This window comes from Elgaria multicarinata, chromosome 2 (genome assembly GCF_023053635.1).
Source record: "Elgaria multicarinata webbii isolate HBS135686 ecotype San Diego chromosome 2, rElgMul1.1.pri, whole genome shotgun sequence".
In the NCBI taxonomy this organism is placed as follows: domain Eukaryota; kingdom Metazoa; phylum Chordata; class Lepidosauria; order Squamata; family Anguidae; genus Elgaria; species Elgaria multicarinata.
The window spans coordinates 57,514,112-57,529,514 of record NC_086172.1 but is presented as its reverse complement, the minus strand read 5'-3'; the positions used below and the strand labels follow the sequence as shown (position 1 = coordinate 57,529,514).

The 15,403-nt window shown below is 40.6% G+C and overlaps 1 protein-coding gene across 2 annotated transcripts in view; it reads left to right on the top strand.

Moving 5' to 3' along the window:
• ARHGAP15 (Rho GTPase activating protein 15) overlaps nucleotides 1–15,403 on the top strand; it is a 487,468-nt gene that overhangs the window by 59,664 nt on the left and 412,401 nt on the right. For both annotated transcript variants that reach the window (XM_063116582.1, XM_063116583.1), the window contains exons 4-5: nucleotides 976–1,034; nucleotides 8,704–8,791. In XM_063116582.1, coding sequence (XP_062972652.1) covers nucleotides 976–1,034; nucleotides 8,704–8,791 — 147 coding nt within the window. The remainder of the gene's footprint in view (nucleotides 1–975; nucleotides 1,035–8,703; nucleotides 8,792–15,403) is intronic.

Genomic DNA, 15,403 nt, shown 5'->3' with positions numbered 1-15,403 from the left:
TTGCTTCCAAGTGCAGTTTTCCATAAGGTCTTCTGTGTAGTCACAAAACCCCAGCGTCCTCCTACACCATTCAAGTGTCTCTAGTGAATTCCTCTTGCTCAGGTGCTCCTAGGCCTGTTAAGGAACTGAGCAGAAAACTGTGCCCATGCCCCCTTGAGAATGCTCCCTCTTTTATTGCCAAATTCTAGAAGGTTCCTGATTTTGCTGTCTGCAGGTATAGAACCCATACGTGTGAGTTTATTAATGATCACTCAACCCGGTTTTCTTAGAACTAGCGCTACAGAGGAACAAGGGCTTAAGAACGCACATAACGGAGAACTGAACAGTTACAATTTCCTAGCTTCTCTTCAGAAGTGAGTGAAAGGAAAGATAGTATCAGGTTGTAAGACAATTCCTAGGATTGCAGCTATAACCTGTCCTCTGACATCTGTGCAAGGAAATTAGCAAGACAGACAGCCTGGCAGACAGAAACTTGCATCACCTGCAAGTCCTCTCTTGCAGGTGATGCAAGAGAGGACTTCTTATGTTCTCTTGCCCGGTCACTGAAGTTATCAGATGCTCCTGATGGTTCCATTTGGACCTATGACCTGGTTGGAGTCCACCCAGAGTAGAGCTTTCAGTGGGGTGACTCCCCTTCTGTGGAACTCCCTGTCTCTGGAGGATAGGCAACCCTATCATTGTGTTGTTTTCAGGAGCTGCTGAGGACATCTTGATTTCAACAAAGTTCCTCTATTGACCAGCCACAGTTTGTATTGGTTTGTTTGTTTAAAAAACAAACAAACCACTTTTAATATGGTGTTTAATTCCTTTTATCTTTTCTTGTTCACCACTCCAGAATCTGTTTAAATGTAGAGCAATATATAAATGTTGTAAATAAATACATACTATAATGTAAAAGCTTTATTTGGCAGTTTGATGTTCTGATGTTTGATGTTCACAAATAAGAGTTTTCCGTATTTTTGTTCTCTATTGCAGGTAATCAAAGAAGGGTATCTTCTCAAAGCTAGAATTGCAGATGGAGGCAAGAAGCTAAGGTATGAGGCAATTGCAAAGCCTTCTAGTACAAGGAAAAGTTCTTTACCCTTCATTATCTATTGATGGAGTAACTTGGTTTGTGGACCAAGCTCAACGTATCATAACAATTTTATCAATTGTTTACATAGAGTACGTAGAATCCTTGGTTCTTTCCTCTGTATTAAGCCTTAGGAAAGGTGCAATCTTATTAATCAGCAGCCAAATTCAGCTCACAATAAACAGCTTCATTGTGATAACAATTTCACAAAATCAAATTCTTAATTCACAGCGAGTTGGTTTTTATTTTTTAAGTTAACCTCAGTGGAAGCTGAAACAAGAACGTTACCTGCTTCTTTAGAAAACACAACTTTGTTCCTTATCTAATGATTCTAGTGATTCTGGGAAGTTGCTGGATTTAAATTTTCGTAAGCTGGAGTCCACATATAATTTTAAAGCACAGGCCAAAAAGGAATGGTGTGCGTGTGTTTAAAGAAAGCATGCTGGGAAACGTTTCAGAGATGCATGCTTCATGCTGTGTTCTCATAAGTTTGATAATAGGTGCTGTATTAGCAAGCTGTAGTTCTTGTGCCACTTCTACTTTCTGCCTCCGGCAGAGGACTTGAAACTGGCAGTGGCAAACACATGGATCATTCTGCCCAGATCCTAATTTGAGGGGAAGGGAAATCATTGCTTTTCATACTGGAGCTGGAAATGTCATTTGTAATTAGTGATTTTTGAGTGTGGAAAATTCATCGGGGGATTTGGGGCTTGGATTAGCAGATTTTTGAGGTGAGTCAAGCACTGTAATTCTACATCTGGATTCACCTGTATTTCCTCATAGTGGCTTGGTCATTTACAGCCGATTGTACTATTCACTGCCTCAGGTGATACAGGGCTCCATCACACCAGTGTTTTATCGCACTCTCTTCATGCCTGGTTTGCTGTTTTGTAGCGTGGTACATTCACCCTGCCTCTTCCTCTCCATTTTTTGTGTTTTCCTAGAGCGGGCAAAGTCCGGTTTATTTCCCCCATGCAGGATTAAAGCGCTCTTTTGCCCCCATGTATTTCTGTTCTTATGCCATGTCCTTTGTTGCGGGGTGTGTGTGTGTGTGTGTGTGCTGTGAAGGGAGGTATAGCTGATGAAAGAGGAAGATGGGCCAGTTCTCTTTCTCCAGCATGAATGGACTGTTCCAACTCCACCCTCATTGCCCGCAGAAACTGCAGCCAGCCAATGAAACATTGTAAAACTAGGCAATAGGGATGTGCAGGTCTTCTTCCCCACGAAATTACAGTCAATGAGAATTAACCAAAATGCTTACAGCTCCCTCATTCTTAAAGATAAAGAGATGAAACTTGGCACCATGGTAGCTCTTAAATAGGGCTTTAGCTATGCCAAGTTTAAAGCAGATCTATTTATCCCTTAATGTTTAGGATTTTTTAAAGTTTGTGGTTTTAATTTTGAGGTTTTAATTTTTTAAAAAAACACGCCGTCACTTTTATAGATGAAGAGGTGAAACTTGCCACTATAATAGCTCTCAAGTTTGAACAAGTTCTCTTCATCTGTTGATTTTTTAAATGCTTTTTTAATTCCCCCCCTCAAACCATTCACACACAACTCTCTAATTCTGTGTTAATACACCCTAGCACATTTATGGAGGATAAAAGCTCCCTCCATAAATGCACCATCCACACACTCTTGTGATCCCTCTGATGTTGGGAGTGCTTTGTATAAACAAACAAACCAGGTCCTGAGTGGAAGTGCCCACTTCCATCACCCGTTAAGAACCAATGAACTGAGGGGGAAGGAGAAGGGGTGGGGTGGGGCGGGCGCAATAGCGGGAGAACAAACAAGTGAAAGAAGAGTACATGACATGTACATGAATACATGTCATGTATTGCGACATCATGAAAGGGACCAGCACTTGCCATGCTAATGAAACGGAGGTCAAAATCGTGAGTGCATACCATGGGGGAAAAGTAGGTGTGATAGAGCTCACAGTCTCATAGGAGTGCATCTTCTCAGTTTTTACCTAGAGAGTGACAAACTAGATACCTCTCTAAAGTATTACATCTTGACATCGAGAACTTTTTTTTTTTAATGTCAAACACACCTAGTTCTGCAGGAGAAACTGAAGTAGTATAGTCTTGTCAGAAGAGTGTTCCACCACAAAATTTGAACTGTTACAGTCAACAAAGTCATGAGTCCTCTCATGGGTCTGGGATGTCTTTAGACTGGCCTTGCAAAGGTATAGCCATAATATGGATTTTCCAATTTTGAAAAGATTAGAACATTTTCTAATAACACAAATGCTTTTTGGAACTAGAGTCCATTATTTTATGTATCTAGCTAATAATTTGATTTATTCAATGTTTTCCCCCATTTTTTTGTCCGAGGAAAGCTTAGATTAGGGGCCTGTGGTTCTCTTCCACCTTTTCCCCACAACAACCCGATGAGACTGGTTAGGCAGGGAGAGAGTGATGGCCCCAACATCTCAGTGACTTTCACGGTTGGGCGGACACTTGAACCTTCTCAACCAAATTAGTCCCACTTGGATCTTTATTCAAGATTTAATGCTATTTGATGAAGAAGTGAGATATGTCTGAAAAATTGTGAAATCTGCTTATGTTTTGTTTTTTTTAACATGTTTTTGCCATCCACACAGTCAGGCCAAAATAAAATAAAAGAAGTGTAGAATTTGTTATCAGCTGTTCAGGAATGAAACACCTGAACTGACAGTTCCTTTTCATATGGTTAAACACATAATAATAGAGTGTTATTGTTCTTATAAACCTTGAATTGCACATTTCAAACTTTTAAGTACCTGCTTCTTTAAGGACATATAGCAATGTAAACCGCATTGGTCTTATAGTGTGCTGCCATCAGGTGTCCATTTGCTAGAATGCAAATACAGTGGCCACACTAAGAAAGCTATAATTGCTTTCGGGTTACAAAACAGCTCGAAGGTTAATGTTATATTTTATCCAGCTTTGTAGGCTAACATTTTTCACTGTTCATAAAAGGCATAGTTTACAGATGTTTAATCTGATCATTGCGGTTTTTACTTACCCATTTTTAGCATCATTTTCATGTAGCTTTCTGATTTTTTCTTCTCTTTAAAATTGCTATACTTCTCTTTTTGACCACCAAACAAACACCAAAACTGCTTGGAATGTATTCAATCCATTTCAGTGAGTTTCTCTTTTTCTCAAATAGTCCTTACTGGCAATGGAATGATCTTTGCAAAGCTGTAGTTGGCTCATCTGACCAGGTGTAGAGTTACCTTTTGCTGAACTGAATTCTTTCCAAGAGAGAAAATGGCACTGTAGGTATCGTTCCCTAAGTGGCATTCTACGTAACTTTCACAGTGTTCTAGACCTGTACCATCCAACCTTTGCAGACCCAGGACCTGTTTTTAACCTCAACTAGCAACATGTGATCCACATTTTTGCCAGGGTTGTCATATGCAAAAGAGGACACAGTTCCTGTAGAAGAAGCAACTTGATGCTTTTCTTATCCCTGTATGATAATCTACACCTGCTAAAATACTGTTTTCTACACATACGTTAGAAATACAAGAGCCCTACTGTGCTTTGCATCTTAGGATTCTGTTGTTTTCGTTTCGTCTCCCCCTCTTAACACCCCCTCTAAAGTATATACAAAGCAAAACAAAAAATGGTGGTGGTGTCACTGATACAACTTACCTTAGACTAGGGTGTAATGCACTTGTGGGGCCTGACTCACTAACACTCTGCATCAAAGGTGGACAACTTCCAGGGGCCGGACGGTCCAGGACCCTACCAGGGTCCACACCCCTGCCTCTACCCTACTATGCCATCAGCGAAGAAAAATAGCGCCCTTATAAAAGTCCAGGCCATTGATTTGCCACTGAAGTTGGCCCACACAGTGGCCAGATCTTTGCAGATGCCATCATCACGGTGATGCTATATCCGTCTTGCTCATTTATACTTCGTAGCGCACACAGTGACATCTGTGGTGGCATTTTGGATAATATGGAATGAAAAGCAGGAAATAACACTAGAAAAGTGGCATATGGGATACGTAATGTACCCCAAAATTTATCAGCGCAATTCAATGGCGATAAATAGTACTAGTGTAGACCTAGCCAACGACAGTGCTTTAAAGTAGCCTCTTTTGTTACCACCACACAGATGAATTTTGGCAGCCAACCACTGCATTTGGCTTTCAAAAGGAGATTATTTTTCCTCACTGCCACAGATGCACTAACAAATTTTGGTGGCAAATCTGGTGACAGGAGCAGTGTGATGTGTGGAAAAATTGTACTGCATGTGGCCCACAAACCATGTGGTGCCTCCTCTAGTTATTCTGGCTATTTTCCATGCTTCCCCTCTGCAGTGAATGTTCTGTTTCAGGGAAAAAAACACCTGATAAAATAACTTCCTGTGTGTCAGAATTTCTTAAAACAAGAGGAGATAATGCTATGATTTGCCAATGAAACTCATACTTACTCTGTGGTCCAAGTCCATGCTGTCTTGGTAGCATAAAAAAAATCAAGTCCTTTGGGGTCATGACATTGCTACCCATTCCAGCATCAGTGGCCAGATAATGGGTGTCTGGCTGACATGGATAGTAACAACAGGCAAAATCCAACTTCACGTGAACAGGACGTTCTCCTCTCATTTTCCTGCAGTCTGCTGTGCTGCTCAAAATCTGTTCCAGAGGATCCGTCCAACTCTCCAGAGCAGAATTTGTGGCCACGTGTGGGGCTGCAGGAAGGAAGAGAAATCACCTGTCCCTGTTTCCCTGGCAGAAGCTGTTTCATCAGTGGGAGGTGTTAATTGGATACCACCCAACATCATTAGGGTGACCACACCTTACATGAGCTTGCATATGTTACTGACCTGGACCACTGGTGATTATATTTTCAGAAGATATATCATCCCACTGGATCTTAAACACATCTAATATCTGGATCCTACTTCTGCCTTCCTACTTGAAGTGTTTATATGGGATAAGTTTCATATATTTTGCATTAATTATTAAGCTGCTGTAAATTATGCACTGGAAGTAAAACAACTGGATTTGTAGTGCATCAGAGTGTCTTAATTTTCACTGACTGTAGCTGTATATTTCTGTCCTGCTTTTCATTTAAAAAAACACACAACCAATTAACAAGATGCTGCTGTTTATAAAATGGCAACAAGCCTTCATGGGCCTTGATCCAGAAAAATATATAAGCCATTCCACTGACTTCAGTCCAAAGGCTTTATTACTCTGTTTGTTACAAGGAGGACACACAGAGCAAACACATGAGAGAGGCTACATTTGCAACCACACTTACTTAGAAGTAAATTCCATTCAGTTACTTCACCTCTAGGGGGAATCCACACGTTGTACTGAAGCCGCTTCCATGCGGCCCCAGTGCACCCCGAAAACGATCGTGTAGCTTGCCTGTAAAAGAGACGAGGAAGAGGCGTCCTTGCCGCCATCGCTGCCACCCACCTCCCTCCTTGCCAGTCGGCGAGGAGAGCTCGGCGGAAGAAGGCGGGATGGAGAGTGGAAGAAGCTCTCCACCCCGCCTTCTTCTGCCGAGCTCTCCGTCCCAGCGGGCGAGGAGGGAGGTGGGTGGCGGCGCCAGCAATGATGCCTCTTCCTCGTCTCTTTTACAGGCAAGCTACACGATCGTTTTCGGGGTGCACTGGGGCCGCATGGAAGCGGCCTCAGTACGACGTGTGGATTCCCCCAAGAAGCATAGCCAATGGCCACAATCCAAGACGGCCTTGAGCATGTTCAAACTAGTTGATTTCAATGGGTTTAAGTGTACTTATTGTGCTGAATTGTGGTGAATTGTTGCAATAAACATGTTACAAACTATGTTACTATATTAATCCTTGAAATCGATTATAATTATAAGGATGTAGTTTGGCTTTGGCTGAATACTGAGTGAAATGGGGCTGTTTTGGAGAGATTCTAATTCTGTCAACCCCAACCCCTAAATTATAGCCCCTTGCTTGAAAATTAAATTAAATGAGCCTACCGTGAAAACACCTGGACCCATTCTTTTGACATGTGGCAGACTTCATCCCCCCCCCCAAATGTCTACTGTGCCTGCAGATTTCATCCAATTCTTTTACAAAGTAAAAAGGTTGTGAGCTTTTCTACGTTAGCACATTAATTGGCTGCATCTGGTTTTGGTTTCGTCACCTAATTGAGATCCAAGCACTACACAAAGAGCATTTCCTTACTGCTACATAACCTCTAGATGACACTGTGGAATAGTGGAACATCACAAGTGAAAAAAGTGTCCGTCCCCCCAATTTTACAATTAAATACTGCATTTTCCCTAGTCTAAAAAAACACTGAAAATGTTCTTTAGACACACAAGCAACACTGGAGGGTCACAACATCATCTAAGGAACCCATAAACAACTGTGAGTAAGGAATGATGATTTCTGAATCATGTTTCAGATTTACAAGTCTTATTTTAGATTTCTGAATCATGTTTCAGATTTACAAATCTTATTTTAGATTTCTGAATCTAGTTTTGGATTTGGCTCCTGAGTTGAATTGGGTGGCCTCTGAATCATTCTGAGTTGACTCAGAGTATTTTATGAATTGCTGAACTGAGATCCAAATGAATCTTGTGGTTAGTGCACCCTAATATTTACCACCAAGCCATGAACTAAAACACCTGGGTAGAAAATCAAGTTCAGGCATTCATTTTGCTCTATCATAGCCCAGGCAAAATTGTGGATTTAATTTGCTGGTTTAATTTGATTGATTATTGATTTATTACATTTATATAGTGCCCCATAGCCGAAGCTCTCTGGGCGGTTTATTTGGGGATAATTTCAAACCAGTAGTACCATTACATGTTGCATGAGAGCACTGGCCCACATTGTTTATTGAATATTTGACTTAGGCCTTACTTTAAGGGGGTGGGAAAGGATTTAGGATTCAAATGTAATGCAGGGCCACTTCACTTACTATGTAGAGGCATTTCACTCATTATGCAGAGGGACTGCTGTAACAGGGTTCTACAGCCAATCAGAGCTTCCTGAGAGTTTACTGCTATAATACACATGATTTTGTATACACATATCAGATCTTTAGGTGTACATGTCAACAACAAATAACTTTTGTAAAAAAATAGTAATGTGTGAAGTAGTCCTATAGCACTAGTTTCTACAGCTCTTCTGATAGCTCACTTCCCTCGTTACTGTATTTACCCCCTCTTCTTTATGCTACATTGCTACCACCCATTCTACTATGTTCTTTTAGAAAAGCATCCTGAACAGTACGGTTGTCTTAATTATAATCAGACCTCCAAACACAATCAAAAGGAAGCTGCAGTTCTTTGGGTACAAGATGCGGGCTACCAAACCTATGAGGTTAAATTCACAGTGCTAAAGTTTCTGAAACCTATTTTGATAACATTCATTCCTGCATTTTCTGACCCTTGCCCCATTCTGAAAATCAGCCATGTACTGTGGATGAAGAAGACCACAAATATGTTCCTTCCTATCTTCTTTTTGCATGCTTCTCTCCTGCCAACTTCTTTGGCCTCCAGAATGTTTGATAAATATGTATCTCCTCTTATTCTGTGATTCATAAATAGGTTGGAACCCTGGTTACAAAAGTGAATCTATTTTTAACAACAAATTTGTTTAATTGATCCATTCATTTTTATGCTGCTATTTCTTTCAAAGGAAAAACTGGACTTCGTCTTGGCTTGTGCTTACTGGTCGGAAAATAGAATTTTACAAAGAATCCAAGCAGCCAGCTGTGGCCAATCTGGTAAGCAGTTATCTTTCTCATGTCTCATCTTTTCAGAAATGTTGTTGAATAAAAAGTTTGGCATCATCCAAAAAAAAAAAATCACAGAGCTGCTAAGCTTTAGACTTCTGAGAGCAGATGTAAGAAAATGACTCAATAAAGTTTTAATCAGATGCGAGAGGAGGGGAAATAGAACTCAGCGTATCTTTTATTAAGAGGTGCTTTTTGAGAATAATTGCAAAGTGAGACGGATGGTGAGTGGCTCTCCAGTAATGTGGAGGTAACGTTTTAAATTAAGGTGCCAGTTATAAATGCTTTATTCTTATTTATGAAATGATCTCTAAATGCAACTACTTCCTCAAATAATGTATTATAAAGTATGTTATAAAATGCATTAGTAATAAATGCTTAACAGATGATGCGATGAGAATCTGTTACAAAGGATATTATAAGATGTAAATTGTATTAAACCCTGTGTGTGCATCTTTAATACATGAATTTAAGTTGCTATTGAGCTCGCTATAAAGTGGCTTGCATATCATAAATAATAATAAAGTAGTTATAAATGGCACCTTAATATAGGGTGTTACCAAAGAGCAAAACACTGTAAGTTAGCAAAGTGATTTTTATCTTCATATAAATGTGACATCTTCTATATCTGCCTAACATTTCCTGAATATTCCTTATGACTCTATCTAATATAGTTAATGCACCTCAAAGCAGAATTCACCATCCTTAAAAAAAAAAAAAAAAGTGCCTCAAGGAGAGGCCACCGATTGTAGCCTTCACAGATGTGACAGATATGTTGTACAAATAATCATGGCATGTTTCCCTTCAGTGCTAGTTACTGCAAAGACCGAGTCTCCCCTTCTCTGGAGTCTGAAAAAGAGAGAAATCCATAAATTTGTGACACTATAGACTGAGCAGGGACAGGTTTGACAGAGCCCTATAGTGATGGCTTCACAAGGCTTGATCAAACCTGCCAAACTGGATTGGTTTGATGGGTGACCAAAAAGGTGCACTGTATGACAGGAGTCAGAAACAATAAATAAATGTAGATATGTTAGGTGGAAATGGAGTCCTCCTTTTGTTTCTTTTTGTTATTAGTTTTTTCTCGGTATTGTTAGCCATAGGGCACCTTGTTCTTCTCCTTTAATGAGGGGGGAAAGGTGAAGGGAAAGACAAGAGTTTATCTCTTACTCATATGCTGCAGTGATAAAATGGTATGTTGTTTTAGTTTCATCTCAGCCAGGTGTGGCAGCGGATGTGACTGAATGGCAGCCAATGAACTGAAGCTCAGGCCAGACAAGACTGATGCTCTGCTGATTTCTGGGTGGGAACCCACTCTGGATGGGCTGAACTCCCCCAGAAGGAGCAGTGCGCAGCTTGGGGCATTCTTGGATCTATAATTTTCATTGGAGGTTTAAATAGCCTCTGTCACCCAGAGTGCCTTCTATCTACCAGCTTCACCTGGTAGTTCAGCCAAGTTCTACCTGTGTTTGGATGGGGATAGTCTGGCATCAGTGCTGTATGCTCTGATAACCACTAGGTTAGATTACTGAAATGTGTTGTACATTGGGCTGCCTTTGAAGATGGTTTGGACATTGCAGCTAGTGCAGAATTTGGCAGCCGGGGAGAGAAGCAGACTGAGCAACACCAGAGAGAGTTTGAAAGTGGCCATGCATCCCTTAGCCCTTGATGCAAATAGGCAGTATGTCTAGAAAGGGAAGCGAGGAGAAAGGGAAGAAGCCCTTGACAATGTTATTCAGTACAGGCTGCCTCTCAAAAATCTGCTCCAGGATTTTCTGGTAGCCTAATTTTCCTGTAATGCAACTAGGGATGGGTGAGAATTTTCTTCTGCTTAAGATTGTTTTTTCTTTCCTTTTTTAAAAATGAATTTATATGATCCGTGCCTCCCTGAACCAAAGGCTGAAATGGACGCAATTTGCAGTTGGGGATCTATAAATTTCTAGGCTTGTGATGCATTCTGCGAAAGAAAGAAAATGCATGCAACAAAATGCACTAATTAGGAAAATACAACAATAATCATAATGCTCATATGTTTCTAAAACGCACACAAACACACTTTAGTCAATGGGAAATGTGTCCATTTGAAAAATCCACACGAAAATATGTACAAGTTTTTCCCCATTTAAAAACAACAGCAAAAAAACACGATTCACACTTGGATGGAATGAACTTGGAGCTTGGAAAATGAGGATGTCTGTGGAAATGGACTGGCAGATCCACCCTCCATAAGTGCAAATGACCTCCCTGATCATTCTTCCTCGCCAAGATCAACAACCTTCTTGCCCTGGCCTGTTGGAAGTGATCATTTTAAAAGCTGCTATTGCTTTATAAGGCTCACAGTATCTTCTTCAATTGTATCTTCCCAGTGCTCAGAATTCAAGATTGCTACCTAGTGATCACAACATTTCTGAATTCTCTAAATCAGGATCAGGAGTGAGGAAATGTGCCAGCCCTGGGGCCAAATTGTCTCCAGGATATCCCCCTATTGATGGAGACCTTCAGAAAGCGTCCCCTTCCCAAAGCAGCACCTCTTTCTGTGTTCAGAGAGTCAGGGAATGATCTGAGGTTAGATCAGCATTTCTCTTCTTAGCACTAGAGAAAGGCAGCCTTTCTCTAGTGCTGAGCATTGAGTAGGGCATGGGAGTGTGAGTAGGACCTGGTGGCAGGCTGGATAGGGAACTCCTGTGGGCTGATGATTTCCCTTTAGATTGTACAGTAGGCCTTGTACAACAGGTGACCACCAAGCTGACCCCAGCCCAAAGCCATTTATTGTGACCTCACTGAGATTATATCTACACTTTCTGCTTCTCAGGTAAATCTTTCCAGATTTACCTGAGAGAGGTTAATTCAACATTGAGTCAATATCTTTCAGCAGAACAGCAGCCATAAATAAAAGCTGGAGAGGATCTAAAGTGGGAGAGTGGAAGTTTCTGAATGTGGAGGCCTCATCCTTCACAGCCCAAACTCCCCCTGGAATTTGAGGTATCTTGAGGAACGCCTTCTAATGCAGTACAAGAAGCTGTGATTGAAAGGGGAAATCGAGAAAATATGGATAAATGCACAAAAGTGCTTAGGCATGCACATGGACCTATTTTGCCATTGTATTTTTTTAATGGAATAAAACATGAATAGAGATATATAGTGTTCAGTGAATAGTAAATAAAAAGCCACATTGGAGCTGAAAATCACATGCTATAGGATTTAGCCTTTGCCGCAAAACATTGGACGCATTATGTTATGTCATTAGTCTCTGAATTCTTCCATAGTATGCCTGCTAATAATGTTATAATACAAAACTTTCTTTCCCTACAAGCCTAACAAACAGGAGGGGAAAGTTCTTTAGCAAAGAAACTCTATGGAGGCAAGCTGATTTATTTCTGATGCAGCTAATGTGATGTTTTCAACAAACTATTCACCCTGCTATAATTTTTGATAGCAGCAAAGGAAATAAATGTACAGATGTGGTTTCATTAAAATTATTTGTTTACTGATTTTACTTTCAAGTATTGTTTACTTTGGAGAATGGAAGAATTCAACCATTAATTCAATAATGTAATGAAGTCAATGTTCATTCATTGTAGTATGAATTTAATAACCTAGCAATCTTATTTTAGCAAAAAAAATGATGTGATTTACCAAAAAGATGAATATACTCTTAAACCATAAACATATTAATTCATTAATTCTTGATTAAGGACTGTGTATAAAGTGATCATTTTTTAAAAGATGCAAATTGTGAAGCAAAAATACTTTAATGCACAGTTCTGTTCCAACAAAATGGAGAGAGGAATAACCTTACATCCCAATAATACTTATTTTATTGATAAAGAAGGAATAGCTATATAACTTCTAGAAGTACAATAAAACAACAAATACAAGTATAATAATATGCCTTTTAAACAAATTAATAATGTTTCCTGGAACCCAACCAAATTTATTTTATATTATTTCCAAATCAAACTTTTGTTGATTTTGTAAATACAGGCTTTGTTTCCATCATCAAAATTCAGAGGTGTATCTTAGATTGTTATGTTGAGGGGAAAAATCCTACTTCTGATACATATACATTGCAGCTGGGAGTTGAGCAGGGTGGTAAAGGGAGGATGAGAATAGACTACTGTTTTGCCAAAATCTATCTTCCAATTTCCTAAACATTTTCATTGCAGATGGAGGGTGAAATAACAAGACGAGACAAGAAGTTGCATTTAAAATAGGGCCACATTTATTTATGAATACCTGCAAAGGAAGATGGAAGCCTAGGTGGGCATCCTATCTTGGCCAACGTCTTGGCCATAATTGGGATCAGGTGATCCATTCATAACCTGACCGGTGATGCGTGTCTATTGCCACCCGTCAGGATTCCCCTTTTGGGGTCGGTAGGCCTTCCAATGGCACTCCCCCTCAGACTGCAAAACTCTGAGTGAGTGAGTAAGGTTGGCCTAATGGGTAACCCTTATCCTGTCATCTGGTGCCGTAGGACTCCCAGCTGAGGGCCTGAAGTATTACCAATCACCACAATGGTGCATAAGAATGCTCATCAACCTTTTCCTTGCTCCCAATGGCCGCACACGTGACCCCAGTCAAACTGTGACCAAATTCAACCAATTAGCCTAGTTAATACTCCCCTGCTGTCTTACAGTGTGAAGTAGGTGAAAAAACTCCCAAAAGAAACGATTGAGAGCAAAAAAATCCCACTTGGCCTCCCTAGGGGCAACTGGTGAACCCACACTGTCTACAGGGAGGGAGCCGCAAAAGACGCTGAGAAGGCTGGGGAGGGGAAGCGCACCATAAATAGGCTTTCCAGTCCCCTCCCCACATCGGTGGCGCCAAACGGAGGAAGCCTATGGCAAGCCTCCACTCATCTCTCTCCCCTCCCCCGCAATAGCGTCACCATGCCCAGGCAAGCTGGGCGTGGTTGTAAGTCCTTTCCTTGTGTTTTTCTTCCTCATTCTTAGGCACTTTTGAATTTCTTTTGGTGGTAGTGATAGCTGTGCATGATGGGGGTGTGGTGGGGTATAGGACATGCAAATGAATGTTATCCTGGCCTGTATTTCCATCCCATTTCTGCCATGCCCTCTCTCTGCTAATTGTCATGACCATTACCATGTTGCATCTGGCGATGCTACCTGTTGCTAGCATTGTGACACTGACCCTCTTAGCTTTGGCCTTGGCGAGATTGAAAGGTGACAGGTTCAGCAACCCAAAGATGCCACAGTAACATGCATGTGTTTGCTGGTATGGCAGCTTCTAGGATTGGGTCATAGACACATGAAATGAAATGGTGTGCACTGTGTGTGCAGCCAGCCACTGCCTCTAAAATGTATATCATAGGAACAATGAATTTTACATTCATTTCAAATGTATATTCTTTCATTTTTATCAAAAATTGATCTTACTGTGGCATGAAATTCTCTGCTGCCATATTCTCCTTCAGATGAATTTGTCAGCAACAAGTTTTTTGTGTGCTTTTTTTTTATAACAAAAATGTCTTTTTAAACCAATCTCCATTTTGACATAAAATGATAGTCCACTATGCATTTTTCACCCTCCAGAGAGCTTTATTCAGAAGAGGGTGTCTTACCTCAGGTTATTGGCCCTTCTGCAAACTAATTTACTGAGTGAAAATGCCTTCCACATCCATATTCATGAAGAGCAAGATTTCATTGTAACAGACACTTGTAGCAATTTACAAAGCGCAGTCCCTTCCAGTGGCTTTGATATAACATAATTGGTCTGACTGAAGAACACAAGGCAAGGACATTAAGTGTTGAAGGGAGCCCTTGTATTAGCCTTAACTCACTCTACTGCAGGAAGTGTGAGGGATTCCTGTGGACCTTACAAAGACGAGAAAGGACATACAGTGGGCCTGTTCAGACAACACTCTAAGCCATGATTAGGCCACTAACTCTTTTGCAGCAAATGCTAAGTGAGCATGTTTAAACCGTGGTTGTGTAGCCACTATGGTTTGGAATGGTTGACCAGACACGCTAAGCCATGGCTCACCCGACACAGTAAACCATACTGTTTAGCTAAAAATGCTTAACCACCATGGCTTAACATGTCATCTGAAAAGGGTCACTGTTTATACACTCAGGGTAATGTTTATGCAGTATGTGATAATGGTGTGTGGGTGGGTGTACAGTGTCCATTTGGGTTGTCAGATAAAGGAAAGGATTGTGTGGAGAATTGGTGGCGGAAGCAAAGATGTGCTGGCTTTCTTGGTAGGCATATAAGTTTAACTATTAAGGAGTGGGAAAATGAAGACAACATGAGTACTAGAGGGAGGATGTAGAAATTCCATGTGGATTAATAAAGCACTGCAGTTTTCAAAGTGTTTGCGTATCTGAGGTTCTTCCATATGAAGATATCCTTCGTACATTCCAAGATTTCCCAGCCCTCCACGGAGATAACATGGATTGAATGTGAGATTTCTTGCATGCAAAACATGGGCTCTACCTCTGAGGTACAGCCCTTATCCTGTGTGAATTTGGATTCACATAATGAAATTTATTTATTTATTTATTTATTTAGAGTATTTTTATCCCGTATCTCAGCCAAAAAGGCTCCTGGAGCAGCTTACAATTGATCAGTAAAGAAGACAGT